The 25,553-nt window shown below is 39.6% G+C and overlaps 1 protein-coding gene across 2 annotated transcripts in view; it reads right to left on the bottom strand.

Annotated features, from left to right (window-relative positions):
* FNDC3B (fibronectin type III domain containing 3B) overlaps nt 1-25,553 on the bottom strand; it is a 378,980-nt gene that overhangs the window by 145,571 nt on the left and 207,856 nt on the right. For both annotated transcript variants that reach the window (XM_033211719.1, XM_033211718.1), the window contains exons 5-6: nt 18,932-19,175; nt 15,139-15,420 (exon numbers count right to left, since the gene is read on the bottom strand). In XM_033211719.1, coding sequence (XP_033067610.1) covers nt 15,139-15,420; nt 18,932-19,175 — 526 coding nt within the window. The remainder of the gene's footprint in view (nt 1-15,138; nt 15,421-18,931; nt 19,176-25,553) is intronic.

Raw genomic sequence — 25,553 nt, 5'->3', positions numbered from 1 at the left:
ACAGGAAAGGAACACAGGGCCCATCAGAAGTGTGCCTCCATTGTGTTAACCTTCTCTGTGGACAGTAGTCATTACAATATGAAAAGAAAAACAGTGAAGAAAATTGGGCCAAATCGGCCGGGCGCGGTGGCTCAAGCCTGTAATCCTAGCACTTTGGGAGGCCGAGACGGGCAGATCACGAGGTCAGGAGATCGAGACCATCCTGGCTAACACTGTGAAACCCCGTCTCTACTAAAAAACACAAAAAACTAGCCGGGCGAGGTGGCGGGCGCCTGTAGTCCCAGCTACTCGCGAGGCTGAGGCAGGAGAATGGCTAAACCCGGGAGACGGAGCTTGCAGTGAGCTGAGATCCGGCCACTGCACTCCAGCCCGGGCGGGCGACAGAGCGAGACTCCGTCTCAAAAAAAAAAAAAAAAAAAAAAAAAAAAAGAAAAGAAAATTGGGCCAAATCAAAGGAACTGAGCTCAAGTGACAGGCTTGTGCTAGAGTTTATTACAAACTTATTTTTAATCCATTCTCCTACTAACACAGAACTGAGATTTGTTACGGAATTTTTAGGGTCTGATGACAGATTAAGTGACCACATGGTATTACCTCAAATTGAGCAGAGGGATAAAAAAGATTGAGAATACTCACATTTATCCCCACTCAAATGCAGTTACCTAGTCAAAAAATTAATTCCTATCTTTGTCTTTTAACTTACTGTTCTTCCCATCTTGTGCATTAAAATAGTTCAGAAATGCTGAGGGAACATCTGCTCACAACAAGGCACCAGAAAAACAGACAATATGCTTTCTAATAAGCCTGATAGTAGAATGTTCTTTTGGTAGCAGGTACTATATACAGTGTCCATAAATCTAGGCCTGAAAATATTACCTGAAGACTTATGAAATTGAATAAAACTGAAAAATTATACACAAGAGTTTCCACAAAACATTCAGTTCTCAAACGCTTCTCATTTTCCTCTTGAATAAAAGTAATTTTCCAGGAACAAAACTACTGCCTAAATAAAGTATAACAACATAATTGTCACCTATAAATATCAATTGTCTGGGGATGGTTTATTTTCAATGTTGACGTCTCAGCTACCAGCATTAATCAATAGGACTCTAGCCACCATTTCAAGAAAACATCTTGGGCACTGTGATTTTATCTCATTTTATTCCTTTATATCTTTATAAAATCTAGTATTTCCTGCCTTAAACAGATTATTGATCCTCTGCTCACCCCAAAATATCATTTTTAATATCTATTTGCAAAAAACATCCTAGCAGTAGACAAATTACCTGAGTTCTTTGGTGTTCACTGTTTTCTCTCCCTAAACCTTTTACTCTTGTTGACAGTGAAAGTAAAAACAGAACAAATTCTAGCATACCAACAGCTGAGAAACACAGTAGAGATATACTTTGTATAGATACCTATTAATTATCCTTCATATTGATGTGTGGAATAAGTTGAAGCATGTAAAATTTCAAATATTGAACTATTTTTGATCTATAGAAATAGTAGTTTCCCATCTACAGAAATAGTAATCTACTCAACATTACAAATGAACCCTAGAGATAATTTCTGAGAATCATTTTAAGTTTCAGGTTTTCCACACACACCAAATCTTTATCTGAGCTATTGACAAGCAGCACTTGGATACATTCTCCCTTATCCTCTTATCGAGGTTGTTTACCTCCTACTGAGATCATTAAAGATAAAAATGGCCAAAAGGAAGGAAATGGAAATAAGATGACAAGGACAAACTAGCAACTGGACCACACACCCTTATTAAAGAAGTGCAGTTAGCTTATCTGAAGTGCTTCCTTTTCCTTGGATGCACTCAATGAGCTTGTAACATAGTCTTAAAATAAGAGCAATTACTGAAACTTTCTTCTTCAAAAGTAAATAGGTTGACAGCTATGACAATAATCTAGTATTAAAAACATCCTTCTCATTTATCTTTATCATTTTCTATTTCCTTACCCCGTTCAAAATGCAAAATAAAATAAAAAGCACCTCAGCAGTAAATGAATGAATAAAAAGTGTTGAATTTTAAAAGTCCATTTATAGTATTAGTGATGATAAATATGGCAAGTCTTGGAAGCCAGATATACAGAACAGGAGAGAGAGTAGAGAATTCATAGAATCTAAAAATGCAAGAAATAAAAATATAAAAGAGAAGAATGAGAATCCTAATTTGTGGGTACCAACATCCAACAGATTATTCAGTTCAGAAAACCAAGTTCTGTAATCTTAACTATAAAGGCTAAGATTTAGATGATTACTGTATCTCTCATTCCAATATGAGTAGCAGGGCCATAGAGACTGCTGTCCCTGACATTATTTAAAAGAAATGATGCAGGGCTGGGCGCGGTGGCTCATGCCTGTAATCTCAGCCCTTTGGTAGGCTGAAGCAGGAGAATCACTTGAGCCCGAGGAGTTCGAGACCAACCTGGGCAACAAAGTGAGACCCTGTCTCTACAAAAAATAAAATAAATAAAAATAATTAGCCAGGTGGGGTGGCACACGTCTGTAGTTCCAGCTACTCAGAAGTCTGAGACAAGAGAATTGTTTGAGCCAAGGAGGTTGAGGCTGCAGTGAGCTGTGATCGTGCCACTGCACTCCAGCCTGGGCAACAGAGCAAGACCCTGTCTCGCCCCGACAAAAAAAGAAAAGGAAGTGAAGAAACAACGCAGAAAACAGGCATGGAAGCACCGCAGAGTCAGGCAAATCAGGAAATCCTACTGATTGCTACGATGCATGTATGTTTACTACCTAAAAGATCGTCTTTCTTCTGAGAAACGCTAATGCAATAGCAACTTACCTAACTTACTCTAAACAGTTTTGCCCTCACGCGTAATGTTGTAGATGATGCTGAAACCACTATACCCAGAGATTAAACTTTATAGGGAATAGTACTTCCCAGACACGAAATTCTTTAATGGAATGAAGATATAGTTTTCAAATTGAAAACTGTCTGCAATTAAATTGGAGCCATCTTCACATGGATGACAGTGTAAGTAGTAAATAATATGAATGCTGTCAGTGTGTTTAAAAAAACAAAAACAAACCAAAAAACAAAAACAAAAACAAAACCCTTGATCGCTGAATAATTAAAGCACCCATAACCATTTCTCACTTAAGTAACAACATCATTTTTAACAGAGCTTTCAAGAGATGCTGATATCTTATAGAGTTCCTTGGAGCAACATTCCAACAAAAGATAAATCTTCCTGAAAGACTAAATATGAATTTTTTTAAAATGTGCTTGGCAAGACACTTAAATAGTTTTGAGGAACTTAGTGAACCTAAAATATGGCAGTTTCTCCATGCCTCCTGGTTTGAAAGATCTTACTGCTGCATATAATAATTTGTGTCTTTTCAAATAAAAGGGAAAAAAGGTCAATGGAAGTTCACCATGTGAATTAAGAGAAGCAGTAATAAATACATTTATGGAAAAAAAAAACTATTTTAATTGTTGTAGACCTAGTTCTTCCCACTCACTTCCTCATGTTGCTTTCATGAGGTAATTCTAATAAGTCTAGAAAGCAAGGCTTGATTATTTCACAGAAATGCTATATATATATTGCTTTTTATTACATATCAAGGGGATATGAGAGTGAACTCGGTTTGTAAGAGGACTTGAAATAAGCATGACATCTTCATTTAAAGCAAGCTGCTTTTGACAAAGGCATACTAACCCAGGAATAAAGGAAAAGGAAAAGTGGTGCCCCCTCCCCCACTTTCTTGTGCCTTTTTTTTTTTTTTTTTTTTAAAAGTCAGGGTCTCACTCTATCATCTAGGCTAACGGGCAGTAGCACGATCAACACTCACTGTAGTTTTGACCTCCTGGCTTCAAACAATGCTCCCATCTCAGCTTCCTGAATGCCCACCACATCCAGCTATCTATCTATCTATCTATCTATCTATTTATTTATTTATTTATTTAAAGAGATAGGGTCTTGTTATGTTGTCCAGGCTGGTCTTGAACTCCTGGGCTCAAGCAATCCTCTCGCCTTGGCTTCCCAAAGGGATCCTCACAAACTGATCCTCCCATGCCTGGTCTCTTGTGCTTAATTTTTAACTTAAAACAAAAAATAAAAAAAATTCTCAATTTCCAGTTTTTAAGCACATCAAAACTCTAAAACATCACTTTAACAACTTCAAGTCATATTCAAAAAATCCAATACCTCAATATAGTGTACTGCTACTCCTTCCAAAGTTCTACTTAAGACTTCACTTTTAATTTGTTTATCATGTTAATGCATGCTGGCCGTAGATGCTCTAATCCAGCACAAGAGGAAGACAAAAGCATCAGGAAACTCCAAATAGGAAAAAAGTAGGAGATGTATTCACAGGGAGATTTGTTCCAAGTGGAGCTGCCAGCAAAAGGACACATGGACCACAACAGGGCAGAAAGGATTTCCCCCTCTCCACCCAACCCCTCTGGGAAATGTTAACCTAGTGAGAGGAATGGAATATGCGACCATGGAACCATGAAATCTCTTTTATTTTCTGCCTGTTTTTCCCCCAAATTACCTTTATTCCACAGTCTATCCAATCATCCCTGCCCACTGTGTATGCTCCTTTCATTCCACTTGTTTTCCTGTTCTTACCACTTCCTTTTACTTCAATGTGCCATTCCCCTGAAGCCCTTCTCATTTCTTTCCTGCTTCATTATTTTCCAGTCTTCCTGAACCATCACAATTCTCTTTTGTGCTTGGAGCAAGTCAACCCCACCATGACCTGGTCTTTTCTGCCCTTTTCTGAGCATAACACCTACATGGAAAGTCCCCTTCTTCTGATGCAGCTGGAAAGAAGCAGTTACAATCTGGAATGGGGAAGGGAACAGCAAGGGGAAGAGTTTTTTGAAAAGCAAATTCAGCACCAGAGAAAAATGAGGAAATCTTATAGTCAACTATAGGGAGCATTTCACTCATTACTTTGTAAATTGCATGCACTGAGCTGTTATGTGGGTGCAATAGTGATGGCAAACACCACAATTATTTGTGCACCAACCTAATAGTATCACTGTTGTTTCCCAGGGACCTTTCCCACATCACACTTGTGTTATCTACTCAATTCCTAGAATTTCAAAGTCTCATTACAGCACCAAAAACGGAAATAGGGTAATAGAGTCTGCTACACTGTGTGTCTGGTTGAGGAAATTAAATTTAAAATAAAAGCCAAAGCTGACCATGGCAGAAAGCATGAATGATAATGAACGTATTTGCAATATAGACTATAATTATCACATTACAATAATGATCATACAAAACCAGAAGTTCAACACCCTGCCTCTTCACACTGCAGTTTAGGTAAAGATCCTAGAGCTCCACTCCACAGGAGAAGCAATGATAAAATCGATGTTGACATAGCAGCAGGAAATTTGCCAAAATTCCATCACAAATGCTGAGACTCTTTCAGATAAGGTATTAACAGAAACGGTTTCTGCATCGACACCTGGTAGTCAGCCTCCAAGATGCCTCGCCACCCCCATGATCTACCTACACCTAGTGCCGACCCCTTCCGCAATGTAGCAGGGCAGGTCTATGCAGCCCACAGAATGCGGAAGAGATGGTGTACAAGTTGGAAGGTGTAAGGAAAAGTTGTGAAAGACTTGGAAATTTAGTAGGTTACCCAGTTAGCTTATCCATCTAGCTTAACTAATTGCCCTAAAGCAAGGAATGTGGGTGGGAGAAAAATAAATACAGAGCAGTTGTTGTTTGCCCATCGCCTCCAGCTAATGTCCCCTGCAATCTCCTCCTTTTAGCAAAGTAACTTAAAGTGGTTAATTTGCTGAGTGGGTTCAAACAGAATCAAGCCAGCCTGTTAGACCCCATTCCGTGGGCTCACACAGAGAATTCAACCCAGACAGGTGACAGGGAAAAAGCACGGAGAGAGGACTGCATTTTATTCTTGCCCAGAATTCAGCAGGTTGTTTGTGGGTTGGCAATAGTCCGAGAACCTTTTTTGGGGAGTGGATGCCCCTCTGACCTCTCCCCTATCTCAAGTCCTTGGCATTCACTACTACTTAACACTGATCCCGGCTGCAGGATGCCTTGCCCAACAGCATTCTGATGGGCGTGCTCACAGGCTGAGGTTCTGCTAAAATGACCCACAGAAAGCAGTTCTCACAAGGAAAAAATCTCATGATCTTTCTTTACCAATACCACTACATTTTTAAAGCACTTAGAGTCTGAAATTGTACTAAGAGCTGATGATAGTCCTCTGAAAGAGATGCCATTAATTACCCCTATTTTCTACACACAAGAAGAAAAAGAAGCCTTGAAAGATTAACTATCATGCCCAAGGTCACATAGTTCCCAAGTGGCTGAACTGAGACTAAACCAAGATCTGCAAGGTCCCAACTAGTACGTATTTTACTTCTGCGTATGGCACTTTTGTGATGATGACCTCTAACCCAGTTAAATTCAGAATTCAACGTAGCTAAATGAGAGAAATAACATATAGAAGTTTCAATTCAATAAAACTGAAGGTTACAAATATACCAGAAACAAACCATATCATCACTTATACCTGCTGTTTCAAGGGTTCTTTGGGATGACATTTATTTTACCAACATGGGTTCTGATGTCATCTAAATGCTGCCATGATCAGTTCCCAAGAAAGCAAAAAGGCAGAGAAAGTAACACGGGTTTACAGAGTTCAGTACTACATATGGTAAAAACTAATCAAAATTCTGACCTCAAACTTCTGGTGAACATTCATTTCAAAAGAAAACTCAATGAATTATTTTTGCATGCTGTTTGTCTTTTTATATGCAAGTGAAAAATGTGAAGCTTCAAGTATGATTTAATGGGTTAAGACTTCTTAACCTGACATGACAAAAATATCTCATTTTGCCTGTTGAAAGAATCATGCATTAACATCTTTAAAACATTCCAGATTGCAACAAAAATACGAGGGGGAAAGGGCGAAAGGCAAAAGATAGGATAAGTGATGTAACTTAATAAAGACAATTATATACTCTACTAATTAACAATTTGGGCCACCATGGTGTCCTCTTTGTTGAGCTGTAAATTTGCCTTTGCACTAGTAAAATCAACATCCCAGTAAGGGGGAAAAAAATCATCATACAGGGGTCTCAGAGAAAAATAATTGTTCATAGTTTGATTTCTCCAGCCTTGGCCCTGCAGGATAACGCCCAAGTCAGAAAGCACATGTTAATGAGCAGCATGCTCCTTATGAAACAGCCTTCTGACCCCAAAACTATCTCCATCCCACACATAGACAGTTGCAAAGCGTTCAAGTCCGCTTGGTCCCTAATTAGAGTCACTCAGAGACTTCTAACTGAGCGGACGGATCTGGCAGCCTACACTTGAAATGGAAGTGGCGATGTTAATTGTCCAGTTTCCTGCCAAAAAGAATGTCTCACGTCTTTTGCATTCTGATCCAGGGGTCCCCACTGTCCTTTTAAAAAATAAAAGTTATTTGGGCTTGTTTGGACTATTTTCACTTTTCAGACTGTAACTGACAGTCAGATGGATGAATTCCACTGACCTGAGCTCACTTTTAACTTTTCTCATGTTTTCTTGATATTTTTGCAATACTCAGAATTTATATGCAGCTGTAGACAGGTGAAAACACACAGGATGCATCGTCACCTACAGACTTGAGAGATAAAGCAATATTAAAAATGTATCTAGAAACAGTACAGTGTTCAAATGCAGTAAGGGAAGCAGATACTGTGGGGGAAAAGAAGAGCCCTGCCAAACTCCAGCCTTCCAAAACACCTCGTCTGAGCATGCCTAGGATATGTGCTCACAAGACAGAAAAAGCTTACAAGAGAAAGAGGAAATCTGCCACTTGTGAAGTGCAAAAGCCCTACTAAATATCCTATTTTAATCAGAAAACAGAAAAGCACAAGCATTATCTGCTACAGGGAGCCAAGACCAAAAGAAGAGTCCAAAAGAAAATCTGTCTTAACTCCCAACATTCCAGACCTTATTAACATTAAGCACGTCATTCCAGACAAAGGAAACCACTGTCGGCCCTGCACAGGTGGACGCTGCCATGCCCTCCCAGAATCCAAGCCATTCAGCAAAAGGACAGACTCCAAGGACCCAAAAATATCCACAATCTCAGACCCCTAGAGGGAAAAAATGCCATCTCAAGCCTTAGTGCACTATGACTTCTCATTATGAATAATTACTGTTATTGTGAATACACTTGCTTGCTGCTTTGGGGGAAGTAGAGCTGTAGTCTGATTCTGGTTTCTGAGCAATGATCACAAAATATAAGAATAGGAAGAGAAAAAATGCCAGGGAGACCACCTGAGAAAGAATTAGAATACAAAGAACCGGCAATAAGGAACACTGCTGGAGTCAGAAAGCAATCTGCGAACTCTGAAAGAGAAATGCACAAGAATAATGCCCTCATCACTGGCTTTCGGTATCATAACCAGAAACTGTGAGTCTATGTGGTGGAATGTGATCTAAAATGCAACTGAGTCTTTGGATTGTTAACAATTTCAAAGTTCAAATGCCAAAAGTATGCTGTATGTTCGTTTTCTTCTATATTTGGAATTCTTGCCACTTTGTCCCAATTTTTCCCATATGGCACTATAACTTCTAGAAGAGTTCACATAAACTGCTACCTATATGTTAATCACACAAAAGGAACTCTTCCACCACTAGTATGTATTTATCATGATACAGATAGTACAAGGAACATGTCTCAACTTAAACCAAGTGTTCCAACTGAATGCCCCCCACCCGCTGCTTTCCCACCCCTGCCATTTAAAATCTTGGTTAAAAATTGCTTCGCACTCAAATGGCCAGCAGTTCTCAAATGCTACTGTGGCTTATTATTACCTGGAGTGCCTGATGAAACACAGATTGGTGGGCCCCACCTACACAGCCTGTATTCAGTAGGTCTGGGACAGGTCATAAGGGCATATGTCTCACAAGCTCCTAGATGGTACTGATAATGCTGGCCAGAGCCTGTGAGTAGCCAGGATCCAGGTGAGGGCTGGATCCCTGGGAAAGCCTTGTGGGGGGTGACAAGGACCCCGGTCCTCCACTCAAACCACAGGAGTTTTAGTGCTCTCTGCTTTCAGAGTGCATGTGTATACATGTATGTGTGTATGAATGTGTGTGATGTGGTAGGGGCGAAGGGATACTGTATTTAAAATTGGCGAGCCACACACAATTGTCTGAAAACAGAGGCAATCTACTCGCTGATAAGATTTTGAAAATCGCAGACCCTAACTCACCTGTTCATTTTACTGAAAGGAAAACCACGGCTTAGTGAAATGACATGTTGTATGTCACATAGTCCAGAACACCGATTATTTAAAATCTACAATTCCATTACATTTTTAAAATGTAAAAGTCATATATGAAAAAGACATCCTCACTCTTAGGGTAAGCCAGAGGAACAAAGTGAAGGTCAACAATGTCAACTGCACACAGCACATTTTTATACAGAAAAAAGTGTTTGGAGGCCGGGCGCGGTGGCTCACACCTGTAATCCCAGCACTTTGGGAGGCCAAAGCAGGTAGATCACCTGAGGTCAGGAGTTTGAGACCAGCCTGGGCAACATGGCAAAACCCCGTCTCCACCAAAAATACAAAAATTAGCCAGGCATGGTGGCAGGCGCCTGTAATCCCAGGAGAATTGCTTTAACCTGGGAGGCGGAGGTTGCAGTGAGCCAAAATTGTGCCACTATACTCCAGACTGGGTGACAGAGCCAGATTCTGTCTCAAAAAAAACAAAAAACAAAAAACAAAAAGTTTGGAAATTGTGACTTTGCACTCTTGATGTCCTCTCCCTTCACCATCTGCCCACACACATACATACAAACACACACACATATTATTGGGACTACTTAGGTCTTTTAAAATTAAACAGTGGATCCTCAGCAAAGCTTTTGTTTTTTACTCTAAATTCATATAATTCTTTCTAAAACAATACTGGCAGATAAACTAACTCCTTTCTGAGGGGGTATAACTGGCTGAAAATGGAAGGATTTCAGTTAGACAACTGGATCCTGACTCACTGGATCCCACTCAATAACTTCCTTAAAATACTGTGTGTTTCGCTTTTTATCAAGAATAAAATGAAAGAAATGAAGCTTCCCTCTCACTCAATGAAGAGCAACAGAAACTTCTTTAGCTTCTGCAGTGAAAGGCAATGTGACTATTTTAACTGGGTTTTGGCCACAGAACAGGCTTAAGGCCCAGCTCTTGCATAATACTCTGTGTACAAGAACACATTTTTCCATTCCTGTCCTTGAACATCTGTGGACTTGATGCCCAAGCACTGTTCTAAAATGAAATACTGGGAGAGGAAGAGAAAAGGCAGGCAAAAACTCTTGAAATATTTTTCCCTAACTTATCTGCCATCATAATATGTTGGAGAGACAGGCAGCCTTCATAGAGGAGGTGATAACTGAGCTGGCTCTTGAAGGCCTGAGTTGGAGTTTGCTAGGCAGAGGAACTGGAAGGACAGGCCAAGAAAAGGGAATGAGGCATATTCACAAAACGGGGCAGAACACAGCGAGCGTGTCTAGTAGGGAAATCTGAAGGGCCACAAGAAGTTAGTTTGTGTCATATCATGCAGTTTAGACTTTATTCTCTAGATAGTGGGAAGCACCACAGAGGTTCTCACGGAAGGGATTAAAATGTTGAGATCTATTTAACTGTAGCCACAACAGAGGATGCACTGGAGAGGAAAATGAATAATCACACATCTTAAACCATAAGGTGGCCCTTCTGGGAAGTCTCTTAAGGTTCAGAGGGAGCAAAGAGAAAAATAAAAAACATATGAGGAGATACCAGAGACCATGAGAAAGGAAGTCCCAAGAGGCTGAGCACCAGAGTTCTTTCTCACTCGGAGCTGGAAGTGCCCTAGGACGAGGTGACGAGAAGATGTATGAGATCCGGTACCAATTCCACCAGAGAGGACCCCAGGATATTGGGTATGTTTCTACACAGTGCCAACCTCTCTTAAAAGAGCCTGGAAGTGGCCAGGCACGGTGGCTCACGCCTGTAATCCCAGCACTTTGGGAGGCTGAGGCCAGGAGTTGGAGACCAGGAGTCAAGGCCAGTCTGGCCAACATGGCAAAATCCCGCCTCTACTAAGAATACAAAAAAATTGGCCAGGTGCAATGGCTCACGACTGTAATCCCAGCACTTTGGGAGGCCAAGGCGGGTGGATCACCTGAGGTCAGGAGTTCAAGACCAGCCTGGCCAACATGGTGAAACCCTGTCTCTACTAAAAATGCAAAAATTAGCCAAGCATGGTGGTGTGCACCTGTAATATCAGCTACTTAGGAGGCTGAGGCAGGAAAATTGCTTGAATCTGGGACGTGGAGGTTGCACTGAGCTGAGGTCACGCCATTGCACTCCGGCCTGGGCAATAAGAGTGAAACTCCATCTCTGTCTCAAAAAAAAAAAAAAAAGAAGAGGAGCCTGGAAGCAACTTTCAGAGATAGTGGGCCAGTAATGCAGGGCTTAGCTTTCAAAAATGTAAGATGGGTTTAAGCTAAGAAAGCCACTTCTGGCTTAAAGGAGAAGAAATGTAGAGGACTGGGGTGAGGGGAATGGAGCATGAAGGGAAGGGGAAAAGCCGCCAGATGGAGAGTAGAGAGAGATGCCTATTTTGAGGGGCAGCTATCTCAGATGAGACATGATCCTATAATAACAGGAGTCCTGAAGATGAGAGAGACAATATTCAAGTCATAAGGGTTACCATTATATTAAAGTGTTAAGAACTGAGCACGGGTATTTTTAATATTTAATAATGGAAATTTAAGTGCCCATTTTACAAATGTGAACATGGAAATTCAGGGAAAACTAAAAGGAAAAACTAAGTAACAAAGCCCAATTCTAAGCCAAGTACTGTATGTCTAATACCAAAGCCCCAACTGTTCTCGGCTCACACCACACCATTTGCTCCAAGGAAGTGCAAGAACTCAGAGATCCCATATTTCTCAGAGTGTACTATGGGACTCTGTCGTGCCTGTTTTCCTGAAGGTAATAGTAAATGAAAGGGGAGGCTAGCCACAGAGCAGTTTCCTTGAGCAATGCAACAATTTGTTCCAGGAAAAGGAAATGGTACAATAGCTTTGTGTGTTCAAAGAGAAGGCTTGCTCTGGAAAACAAGGCAATTAAGAAAACAGGACTCACTTAACAACATTTACTGAGTACCTACTATGTGTCAGGTATAGTACTAGAAGGAGGGAGAGATTGATGAATAAAACACAAAGTTCCTATTCCATACTGTGTACAACTTGATGAACCATCCTTATTATGATGATAGTATAATCTTCTATCTTGGCTGATTATACATTATCCCCAGTGGAGGTTTTATTTAAAAAACAAAACAAAACAAAAAAAACACGAAGTCAAAAGTGGTGTGAAGATTCTGATTTACTAGGTCTAAAATGGGGTCCACGAATCTCTATTGTTTTAAAGTTTCTGAAGCACAGTTAACTGAGAGAACTAGACCTCAAGAGAGAAATTAAGGTATCTCCATCTTTTTAATACATGTATTTATATTAACATGAGTTGTTTGCTTCTTTTACATGTGTTTAGCTTTACCACAGGACCAGGCACAAACTTAAAGTTTGTCTTTTTTTAAAGATTTGTTTTTTGTAAGTGGTAAAAAGGTAAATTATTCAAGTAAATTAACTCAAAGGCAAAGGAATTATAAGGTAAAAAGAAGGAGGCCGAGGTGGGCAGATCACCTGAGGTCAAGAGTTTGAGACCAGCCTGGCCAACATGACAAAACCCCATCTCTACCAAAAATACAAAAATTAGCAGGGTGTGGTGGCACATGCCTGTAATCCCAGTTACTCAGGAGGCTGAGGCAGGAGAATGGCTTTAACCTGGGAGGCGGAGGCTGCAGTGAGCTGAGATTGCACCATTGCACTCCAGCCTACGTGACAGGGCGAGACTCCATCTCAAAAAAAAAGTAAAAAGATGTATCTCTTCTGGCCATGAGGGCAATTTAACCTAAGTAAAACCACAAGTCACATGTTATGGTTAAGTATATATTCTATTCTTGTGCAAACCACATATGAACCTATTAGGTTTATCATACTGGTATTAAGTATAGTTTTAGATTAATTAGGTAGCACTGTAAACCTAAGAATCAGTTAAGAAGTCTGTTTCTGGGGCACAGATTTAGATGTCAGGTGCAGTAACCTCTAGCAGGAGACACACTTGTAAGGATGAGAAAGCAGGAAAAAAGCCTTTTGGAATCCTAGGAACCAACAGCCACATTTTGAGGCAGACACAACTGAAACATTATGAGCCACTTGATGGACCCCATGAACAAGAAGTGCTTTATTCTTTGTCCATGCTATGTGACTCACATTTGCCTTTTTGCTTTGACAACCAGGAGGCGCAAAACCAAATATATGGCCCATATCAAGCCACTCTACTGGAACCCTGCTTCATCTTATTAGTATTTTCCTTCCCTTACCATCTTTCGGCTCCTTAATGCTTACATTTATGTTATCTGCTTCTATGTGTCTATGTCATTTGCCTTAAATCAGTTTTGGTGCAAAGCAAGGTGAAAATTATTAAAGAATGAGTCAAGTAATCAAAGTACTTCAAACCTCGTAAGCTCTCTAGACAATTTATACATTCTCTCTTGCTTTTCTTTGGATTAAAATTCTCTTTAGGGAAATCTATTCTTAATTTTTTTGGTATGAATTCTTGTATAGTCATGGTTAAATTGTAACACTGCTAATAAACTAATTTCAAGCTTAGAAATTACAGTATCATTTGACTAAAAATTATTATATGAGACCCAGCATCTTCCCTTAAGAGCTATGTACAAGCCTCTTGAATCTTCAATTTCCTTTGTATGATAATTATTTGTTTTAAAAATTGTAAGAATAACATGGTAATTGCATAGAGTTTGGAAAATAGAGAAAAGAATAAATAATTAAAATGAAAAGAATACATGATCTGTTTACATTTCACTGTTATCTTACTATTCCTCTCTCTCATGCTGCAATCACTCACCCAAATAACGTAGGGGGGAACGTTGATTGCAATATTTCATTTTACCTAACCTTCCTCTCCCTTGTCAGAAGCTCTTCCATAGACACTCAAAAACACACAAATTCCATCTTTTTCAGTCACAATCACATTCTCACAGACGCAGTCCCTGTTTCTACCTGAATGAGATGCAGTAAGGAATCCGTAAATTCAGTGAGTGTTATAATCAATGAGTGTTACAATCAGATTCCTTATTGCATCTCAGTCAGGTAGAAATGGGGACTGTCTGTGAGAATGTGATTGTGAATGAAAAAGGGAATCTACTTGAATAATTGATCCTATCTTTAAAAGTTGTTCATGTCTTTGTTTTCCAGTCATTTCTATCTATAAACTCACCTACCTTATCCAAATGTTACCTTTTTTGCCTCACTTAAGTCATTCTTCCCTATGCCTATAGAAAAAGTCACTGTTTTTCCTTATGTGGCATCAAAATAGGTTCTCTCTAAACTACCCCCAAAACTTCATTTAAACACAAAAACCTTCCTCCAAATCAACTGATCTATACCCAAGAGATTCATCTACAAAAAAGCACGTGCCATTCTGAGTTGATGTTTCTCTAGCTATATGTGGTGACCCTCATTCTTCCATCTCGTTCTTGGTTTCCAAACACTTAATTCACAGGCAAAAGGTGGTATGAGACAATAACTGATGCCAAAACTAAAGAGAAATATATTTCTGTGATTCAATGACAGATTTCATTACAGTAAGGAAGCAATTACATATGGTTTATGAGGTATAATTATTTTGAGATTTAAACTAGCCTACACTTTTAGAAAAATTATCTTTGGATTTCTTCCACATCTATCTATTCAGAGAGTGAAACAACAGAAGTAGGCTAACATGAAAAGATTTTCACACACTTGTTACTAAGTAGAAAGCTACATGGCATATGTGACCAAAACGTAGTATTTCTGCCATGATGTATTAATAAAAAATAAACAATGCAATATTCTTTCCTTACTAAGAAATAGATCAAAGAAGGTCTACTCAAATATTCTTAGCAGAACAACCAAGCACCATGAAAGAATATTCTCATGTAAAAGATGTGGAAACAACATTTGAGATGTCTCTGTCTTGATAATTCACTCTATGGCATACATCTTGAGTATTACCTTGCAAGTCTGAATCATTCGACTTTGGGCTGCTTCTTGCTCGTCGCTCTGTTTTCTTAATTCCGGGACCACCACCGCTGCCGCCTCCGCCACTTCCACCGCTGTGGCCCTTCCCGTAGCCATTGTATACTGTTGTGCAGCTGCTTTTGTAGATAGAAGAAGGAGGACTGTTGAGGCGGTTCTGGCGATCGATCTGGCGGTCTTTCAGTTTTTTGTGCGGAGGCTTGCTGTACTGGTCTTCTCGGGTGATGTAGCTTGACATTCCATAAAGTGGTATAATTTCTAAAACGGATGATTATGATAAACCCAAACTCAGTTTACATTTTCAGAATAAATTATTAAATGGTCAAATGATCTGGCTCCTGAAGAAGTCTAAAGTATAAAAGTCTAAAATATTACTAAACAGAGTATAATAAATATTTTTTTAAGAAAATACTGCCGGGCGTGGTGGCTCACGCCTGTAAGCACTTTGGGAGGCCGAGGTGGACAGACTGAGTTTGGGAGTTCGAAACTAGCCTGGGCAACATGGTGAAACCCCACCTCTACTAAAAATACAAAACATTAGCCAGGCGTGGTGGCGGGCGCCTATAATCCCAGCTACTCGGGAGGCTGAGGCAGGAGAATCGCTTGAACCCGGGAGGCGGAGATTGCAGTGAACTGAGATTGCACCACTGCACTCCAGCCTGGGCGGCAGAGCAAGACTCTGCCTCAAAAAGAGAAAGAAAAAAGAAAATGCCATATACACGATATACATTTAAAGCATTCCCATTTGTTTCTAATCAATCAAGGAATAATCAATCATTAAAAACTATACTGTGCATTCAGAAAATTTCCTGTATTACAGAGAATACTGAAGACAAGGTTGTTATCCCTAAAGAGCTCATATTCTAGTTGAATTTATAACTGACTTTGATTTTTGCCTTTCAATATGTTTTCAGTAGTTGCAATACATGAAAAAGTTAGAACAAATAAAATACTCCCATTAAACATGTACTTAGAATCAAGCCACTTTAAAAGTCGACTTATCCCTGTAGACAGAATAGTATTTCTACTGGAAAGTATATTGCAGTCAAAGTTTAAATTATTTGTGGCATTCAAAAGAGGCAACATTTGAACAAATTTAACTAAGATAATGAGATGACACATTTGCATTTAAAATAATCAAAGCTCACAGAATCGGGGGAAATGTTCAAGGAGGAAGTATAAGGGTTAAGAAAAGCCATCTCTGAAATCTGGTGCCAAACATAACAAGCTGTGGTCTCAAACTTCTCTTTTGGAGTAATCGAAGGCAAGACAAATGTAGAACGTCCTGTGACTTTACTACGCACATTTTAAAGTGGCTCAAAAGAAAACAGAAGCCTGCAAACAATCTTAAGACCTCAAGGAGAAAACTTCATGTTAAATTTAAATTTTTAAATCAGTTCAAAACTATTTTCAGGTATCAGTAAAAATGACAATGCGTAACACAAAGATTGGGTCCTTACATCTTCATAAGAAACAAGGGTCACCTCATCTATGGAGTGACAATATAAATTACCATCCAAATCTGAACACTTCTGACAGTGAAAAGGGAGGAATATCAATAATTTCTTCAAGGCAAGAGACCTAAACTAGGACTGCCACAGGCACAACAGAAATGTATGGTTACCCTGCATAATTTAACAAAACTGCTGTCTCAATTACTCAACGGTAAAGCTCCACTGTTTCTTACTGTTAACATAGCTAAAGGAAGATTTGTTTTTTAACAAGTTGTTTGGTGAAAAATCAAATCTTCATGAGAGAACCAGTTTGCACTAGAGAATGCGTCAAAACAAATATAATCCTATTCAGACAGTATGTATCCAAATAAACAACGTCAAAATATACCAGAAGGATAGTAAATGTTCTAAATGCCACGATGCATTACACATGAGATTTAACATATTCACCGCAGGCACTAATCATCTCTTCAGATATGGTGAAAACTTGTAAACTCTTATAGTTTAGAAAATTAATATTTAAATTGCTTTTAGGTATGCACACTAAAGAACTAAGGTTAAAGAACATATAAATGGCTTATTTATAAAGGGAAGGGATTTTGGTTTACCGCTTTAATGTGAAATCCATGAAGGCATTTTTATTTGTATGCATTATTGCTCTGTGTTATTTTAATGGAATTAGACCCAAATACACCATAAAATGAAGAGACTACAATCGTGCTTAACTCTAATGATTTAAATCATACCGTTGTCTTGCCTAAAATTGTAAAGGACAGTATTTACAAAACAGTAACTATGTGGCATCCTACTAACAGACTTCTAAAATAAGGCAAGTCAGACATACACCAGCAGGCAGTGAGTCAGTCACCAAGGACTTTCATGTCATCAGAGCTCAGATCCAGCCAGAAAGCTCTGAGAAACACTCAATTATTTAATGCATATTGTGTCAAAGCACTTAATACATTTTAAAAAATTACAGCTAACTAAATTTTTTCAGTTTTTATCCAAATGTTTTCATAGTATATCCCCACTACTTAATGTTTTCTTGGTGTTATGTCATATGGAAAAAAGATCAAATTAACAGGAAGTCATTGATGCTGCTATAAAATCAAAGTATTGATTTCATGTTTTGCTATCATCCCCTTATACTCCACTGTGAAAGCACCTGATTAATTTGAATTATGTCAAATTTCTTTGACTACTTAAAAAACAAACAAAACACACATACAGTCAAATTCTATCCCTAAGTTACAACAGTATATTTCACTTGAAATACCATCTCAAAAAAGCTTTTTCTGTGAATAAGTTATAATGTGAGATGAACAGGGAAAAATTATATATAAAAATATATATAATTATAAATTATAATTAATTATATAGAAATTATATAATTATATACATATATAACTGTTAAAAGTAATAACTTGCTCAAACATTCTATGGTATAACAGGCATTTCTTCTACAATGTATCTAAACCAACATAATAAATGTCTGAAGCAGCAAAATGCTCCCCTTCATAGTCAGACTCAGAAGAAAATCACTTTGTAAAGTCCTAGAGGCTAAAGTCTAATTTTACCTTCAATTATCTGGTTTCTTAGGATTCATTTTGATAGAGAAAGCCTTTAAACTAAACCAACACCAAGGTCAAAACTTTAAAAAGATATAATGTTGGTAGTTCTGAGACGCTTTTCATATCCAGGTAAGTATTTGCCTAACAACCAGTGAAACCGTGGCTGCACTAATGGCTAGTCTTAAACTAAAAGCAGGTTCAGGAAGGCCACATCAACAGCCAGGGGATTTTTAGTTCTGCCAACATCACAACATAGAGCCTTTCAGGAAGCCCAAAGGTTGCTGAGACTTCACAATCTTCAAACATTGGAAATGGGGCACAAAACACCTTTCAATTTCCCTTTAACTGGTAGATCATATGGATACCAAAGCAATGATGTGCCACAGTTGTACCTCAGTCCACTCTCACATAAAAACATGCTTTCAGGACACGGGAACAATGTCACATTGCCACTTTTCTAAAATAAAAGGTGGCTGGCTACCTTACTCCTTGATCTTGTAAGGTGGGAGTTGGGGCCGAGTTTGGGAAAACTGAAAGAAAGAAAGAAAAAGACGTAAACCCACAAAGTAATTTTTCCAAGGCACCATGCAGGACAAAGGAAGCTAGGAATTCCTCATGAGTCTTACAAACCACCTAGGTCCTTTTCTACTCTGCTTATTTCACAAGAAACAAAGGGCCATCTTGAACTATTGAAATGTTGTAACCAGTTTCAACGGCTCCTGATGCCAACGAGAATCTACTTACCTTGCTCACCATATATTGTGTGGGGAAGATGATGCTGAGGAAAAAACTGAGGTGGCATATCTCCAGGTCCGGTAACAGGTGGGTAGTAAGCCGTGTGTGAGTTATGAATAAAATGTGGATGATGAGTCAGATAGGGAGGGAGATGATGCGTTGGAGACATGGCTGAGGGGTAGCTTGGGGGATAACACTCAGGAGACTGGGGTGTGACCACCACCCGGCGGACTCCAGTACTGTCTTCAATCACCTGAAGAAAAACACAAAAGGAAAGAACGCAGTACATATTAGCAGCCTGTGAATACAGATAGTATTAATAACTTCCACTTTAATTTTACTTTTCTCTTCCACCACAGAAAAACACAAATCATGTTGTATTCTGGTTCTCTAGCTCAACCAGTTAAATGAGCTCTAGAAGAACATGTAACTCTTAAAACGTACAAAAACAAATTATTCATCAACATCTGATTCTGATCCCATGTAACTTTTTGGAGAAACCAGTATTTGATAATAAATCTTGTTTTGCCTTAACATGTTCACTGGCTTCATCCAAGACAAGTGAATTTAATGTGTGCTTAAACTGATTTTAAGAGTGACTTTTGAATTTAACTACCAGTTCAGTGGTTTTCCAGAAAGAGGCTTTCTGTGCCACATAAGTACTTTTCCAGGGGTAGGCTTTTAGATATGCCTAACAACACTCTGCCCCATTCCTGCTTTAATATGCACAGTTCCATCATCATCGGGACTTTAGGAAACAATGGGGACATTAACGTCAGAAGCTATAAATGTGCACAAAAAGATTACTTAATCTAGGACTGAGGACATGGATAAAACGAGGGATTCTGACCAAAGAAAAACTTAAGTAACCCCAAATCAATATGGACACTTTTGCTCCCAAGATGTCCTGATAATGAGTGTTGTGAAAGAAGATGCTTGGAAAAGCAACCTGTTATGAGTAAAGCAAGCCAATCCACACTCTGTGCATTCTTTTTCCAATTCTTTGTTGCCTTTATTATTTTTTTTAGAGATGAAATTTCACTGTGTTGCCCAGGCTGAATTGCAGTGGCTACTGCACAGGTGTGATCATCATACACTGCAGCCTTGAACTGGCCTCAAGTCATCTTCCTGCCTCAGCCTCCAAAGTAGCTGGGATGACAGGCATGCACCGCTGTGCCCAGCTCCTCTGAATGTTTTTTAATTCATCCAAGAAAAGCAGTGAAGACAGCACAATGCCAATATTTATTGCCTCTGTGGCTGGCATCACTCTACCAGCTCCTATGAGCCAACAACTTTGCTGAGATACAACGAAAGGAATAATTAACACAACATATACCATGATCAAAAGGTAAAGCTATAGGGTATAGAGAATGATAACACGAGATGGGAGAATCAGGAAAGGCTTCAGGGACCTCAAAGAATCTGCAGGGCTGGGACAGCTGAGAGATGGCCTCCGGGTCAGGGCCCTGTAAGGAAGGGGACACAGAGTAAACTGGCAGCGAGGGCCAGGCTGCCAAGGAGCCATGCCAGCTGATCTAACCAAATATATGAGACAATCAGGCACACACTCTGACAGGAAGTTTTGTTTTTCAAAAAAAACACAAAATCTAAAAACCCCATAAAACTGACTTTCTATATTGAAAAGGATTTCTCATTATACCTCAGGAGGTTGATTATAGGCCAAAATAAAATGACTTAACATGTCTAAAACATCTTAACAACAACAAAAAACTATACTTAGCTTCATATTTTAAAAGTAGTGCTTAAGTCAGATTGGCAAGTCTATCAATGTTTATGTTATATTTCAGTATACAAAATAGGTCATTAATCCTTATGTCAAATAAACAAGAATCTTTACATTCATTAATAAATCTATCAAAATAAATGTTTCTACTGTATTAATAGTTCATTAATAAGACAATATTACCCATTTAAAATTAAAATTCCTAGTCAGACGCCTAGGACACAACTTTTCATGTGATCTTTAATAAATATAATCTCTTCTGGGCCTTGGCAAGCTAATCACACTAACCCCATTTATGAATGCACGGAAGCTAATTTACAAGTGTATGTGAAGTGGGTGCTTAAACCATGACATTGGAAATTCTCATGCATGTATTGATAATTATCATCAAAACTTCTTTTATTTTGTCTAAAACATGTAGCTGTATGCTGTTTGTTAGCACATGCAGTATAAATACGTCATGAATTTTTCCTACCATCTGACATAAACATGCATTCTCCTACAGTGTCTTCTCTCCCTCCTCACCCTCTACTAGCTATTAAGAAAAAAGAAAGGCGTATTCTAGATGTTTCTCTTTCATGGAACCTTCATTCAATCCTGGAAGGACCACAGAAGTAAAGTCCTTGTTTTCTAGAGGTTTACAATCTTAATTCTTTCATTCAGTGTAAAACTTCCAATAGTCAACCAGCAACATAGACAACTGATGGAGTACAACAAGAACAGGGCTCTCACTAAATATTAAGAGGAACACTCTGGACTTTTAAACAAGATTATTTATAATGAAAAGAATTTATTTCATCATTTTATCATATAACTTTAGACCTGTTAACAAAGTGGTTTTAAAAAAAATTTATCAAAAAGCACTAACTTTTTGAAGTTTTTTTTTGAAGTAGCTTTTTGAAACCACAAATTGACTACACATATAAAAATTGCTTGACAGCTCCATTTTAAAGTATCTTATTCTGTGGGATTTGTAAAAGGTTTTTATTTACATGTGCATGCATAACAAAACCCTTTTAGAAACCTGTTCTTGACAAACCCAAGCCTGTCTTATCATTAAAAAGATTTATTTTAAAAAAGTGAAATACTGGCCGGGCTCAGTGGCTTACATCTGTAACCCCAGAAGTTTGGGAGGCCGAGGTGGGTGGACTGTCTGAGGTCAGGAGTTCAAGACCAGTCTGGCCAACATGGTGAAACCCCATCTCTACTAAAAATACAAAAAATTAGCCAGGTGTGGTGGCACGGGCCTGTAATATCAGCTACTCAAGAGGCTGAGGCAGGGGAATTCCTTGAACCTGGGAGGCAGAGGTTGCAGTGAGCTGACATCGCGTCACTGGGCGCCCAGGCTGGGCAACAGAGTGAGACTCCAACTTCAACTCAAAAAAAAAAAAAAAAAAAAAGGCTGAAATATTAATTCTGAAATAGAAATATAAAAAATATGTGCTGAATATTTTTACCATTTTTCTATAACATAAATTGCAACATATTTTAGTTATCCAATTCAACTTTGATCTACATCTAAGGAAATAATGCCTAAGTCTCCCCCAAAATAAGAAAATCTGAGGAGCAATAACAATGCACAAAATAATTAGCAACTAAGGAAACGGTGGCAATAACATTCTTTAATAAAGATGGTTTATAAATAAATATATCACTGTAGTCAAATTTAGACATCAGACAGAATTCAGTTCAAACCACTCAAGGCAAAAAAATATGCCTTCAGTCTTGGTAGATGACTGTGGAAAAGACAAAAAGACAAATTCATTTCCTTTTGTGGTGGAGGAAATTGTGACAATGTCCAGAGGCAGATGAATCACCTGTTATTCAACTATTATTTACTGACACATACTATGTGCTAAGGGCTGGATATTCAAAGGCGAGAAAAAGTAAGTGCTCAACAGTAAGACTCATCCACACAGCCTAAGAATATAAAGAGAAAAATTAGACTAAGTCCTAGTAAGTGCTGCTAAGAAAGCAAGTGTGGCGACTTCAGAAATCAGAATAAGTATTCTTCATCTAAATTTTTTCCAGCTCTATGACTCAACAGAACTGTCACTCATGTATCCTCTCCAGAGAAGCACAGAACCTTGGAAAAGATCATTATGCCAGGTTCCCAGTCTGTCACCTATCATGCGCTGACTTAGTGTGTCCCCAAATTCATATGTTGATGTTCTGATGCTCAGTACTTCAGAATGTGATGGTATTTGGAAATAGGGCCTTTTAAGTACATAATTAAGGTGAAATGAGGTTATACAGGTAGACTCTAATCCAAGAGTATCCATGTAAGAGGAGATTTACGAGAGATATGCACAAAGGGAACACTACATGAAGACACCAAAGGAAGATGGCTGACATGCTTGGGCTGTATCCCCACCCCAATCTCAACTTGACTTCCCACATATTGTGGGAGGGAGCAGGTGGGAGGTAACTGAATCATGAAGGCAGGTCTTTCCCATGCTGTTCTCATGACGGTGATTTAAGTGTCATGAGATCTGATGGTTTTAAAAACAGGAGTCTCCCTGCACAACCTCTTTGTTTGCCTGCTACCATCCATGTAAGATGTGACTTGCTCCTCCTTGCCTTCCACCATGATTGTGAGGCTTCCTCAGCCACATGGAACTGTAAGTCCAATTAAACCTCTTTCCTTTGTAAATTGCCCAGTCTCAGGTATGTCATTATCAGCAGCATGAAAACAGACTAATACAGTAAATTGGTACCAGAAGAGTGGCACGTTGCTGAAAAGGTATCTGAAAATGTGGAAGCGACTTTGGAACTGGGTAACAGGCAAAGGTTGGAGCAATTTGGAGGGCTCAGAAGAAGACAGGAAAATGTGGGAAAGTCTGGAACTCCCTAGAGACTTGAATGGCTTTGACTAAAATGCTGATAATGATATGAACAATAAGGCCCAGGCTGAGATGGTCTCAGACAGAGATGAGGAACTTGTTGGTAACTAGAGCAAAGGTGGTTCTTGTTATGTTTTAGCAAAGGGAATGCTGGCATTCTGTCCCTGCCCTAGAGATTTGTGGGACTTTGAACTTGAAAGAGATGATTTAGGGTATCTGGCGGAAGCAATCTCTAAGCAGCAGAGCATTCAAGAGGTGACCTGGGTGCTGTTAAAGGCATTAAGTTTTATAAGGGAAGCAGAGCATAAAAGTTTGGAAAATTTGCAGCCTGGCAATACAATAGAAAAGAAAATCACATTTTCTGAGGAGAAATTCAAGCCTGCTGCAGAAATTTACTTAGGTAATGAGGAGCTGAATGTTAATCCCCAAAACAATGGGGAAAATGTCTCCAGGCTATGTCAGAGGTCTTCATGGCAACCCCTCTCATCACAGGCCCAGAATCCTAGGAGGATAAAATGGTCGCGTGGGCCAGGCCCAGAGTCACCATGCTGGGTGCAATCTAAGGACGTGGAGCCCTGCATCCCAGCCACTCCAGTCATGACTGAAAGGGGCCAAGGCACAGCTCAGGCTGTGGCTTCAGAGGGTGCAAGTCCCAAGCTATGGTAGCTTCCATGAGGTGTTGAGCCTGCAGGTACACAGACGTCAAGAACTGAGGTTTGGGAATCTCTGCCTAGACTTCAGAGGATGTATGGAAATGCCTGGATGTCCAGGCAGAAGTTTGCTGCAGGGGTGGCACTCTCATGAAGCACCTCTGCTAGGGTAGTGTGGAAGGGAAATGTGGGGTCAGAGCCCCCCCACACACACAGAGTCCCTACTGGGGCACTGCCTAGAGGGCTACCATCCTCCAGACTCCAAAATGGTAGATCTACCAACAGCTTGCACCACACGCCTGGAAAATCCGCAAACACTCAACACCAGCCTGTGAAAGCAGTCAGGAGTGAGGCTGTACCCTGCAAAGCCACAGGGGTGGAGCTGTCCGAGACTATGGGAACCCACCTTTTGCATCAGTGTGACCTGGATATAAGACATGGAGTCAAAGGATATCATTTTGGAGCTTTAAGATTTGACTGCCCACTGGATTTTGGACTTGCCTGGGGCCTATAGCCCCTTTGTTTGGGCCAATTTCTCCCATTTCGAATGGCTATATTTACCTAATGCCTGTACCCTCATTGTATCTAGGAAGTAACTAACTTGCTTTTGATTTTACAGGGTCATAGGCAGATAGGTAGAAAGGACTTGCCTTGTCTCAGGTGAGACTTTGGATTGTGGACTTTTGGGTTTTTTTTATTTGTTTGTTTTTGAGATGGAGTCTGGCTCTGTCGCTTAGGTTGGAGTGCAGTGCCGCTATCTCAGCTCACTGCAAGCTCCGCCTCCTGGGTTCATGCCATTCTCCTGCCTCAGCCTTCAGAGTAGCTGGGACTACAGGCACCCGCCACCAGGCTGGCTAATTTTTTGTATTTTTAGTAGAAATGGGTTTCACCATGTTAGCCAGGATGGTCTCGATCTCCTGACCTCTTGATCTACCTATCTTGGCCTCCCAGAGTGCTGGGATTCCAGATATGCGCCACCGCGCCTGGCCAGACTTTTGAGTTAATGCTGAAATGTGTTAAGATTTTGAGGGACTGTAGAAGGCATGATTTGTTTCTAAATGTGAGGACATGAGATTTGGGAGGGGGCAGGTACATAACGATATGGTTTGGCTGTGTCCCCACCCCAAATCTCATCTTGCATTTCCACATGTTGTGCGAGGGACTCAGTGGGAGGTAAGTGAATCATGGGGGCAGGTATTTCGCATGCTGTTCTTGTGATAGTGAATAAGTCTCATGGGATCTGATGGTTTTAAAAAACACGAGTCTCCTTGCACAAGCTCTTTTTCTTTTTGTCCTCTGCTGTCAACCATGTAAGATGTGACTTGCTCTTCCTTGCCTTCTGCCATGATTGTGAGGCTTCCCAAGCCATGTGGAACTGTGAGTTTAATTAAACC

Source organism: Trachypithecus francoisi, unplaced genomic scaffold, assembly GCF_009764315.1.
Source record: "Trachypithecus francoisi isolate TF-2019V2 unplaced genomic scaffold, Tfra_2.0 Lachesis_group0, whole genome shotgun sequence".
Lineage (NCBI taxonomy): Eukaryota > Metazoa > Chordata > Mammalia > Primates > Cercopithecidae > Trachypithecus > Trachypithecus francoisi.
Note: the sequence above shows the minus strand (reverse complement) of the source record. Positions and strands in the feature narration are given on the sequence as shown.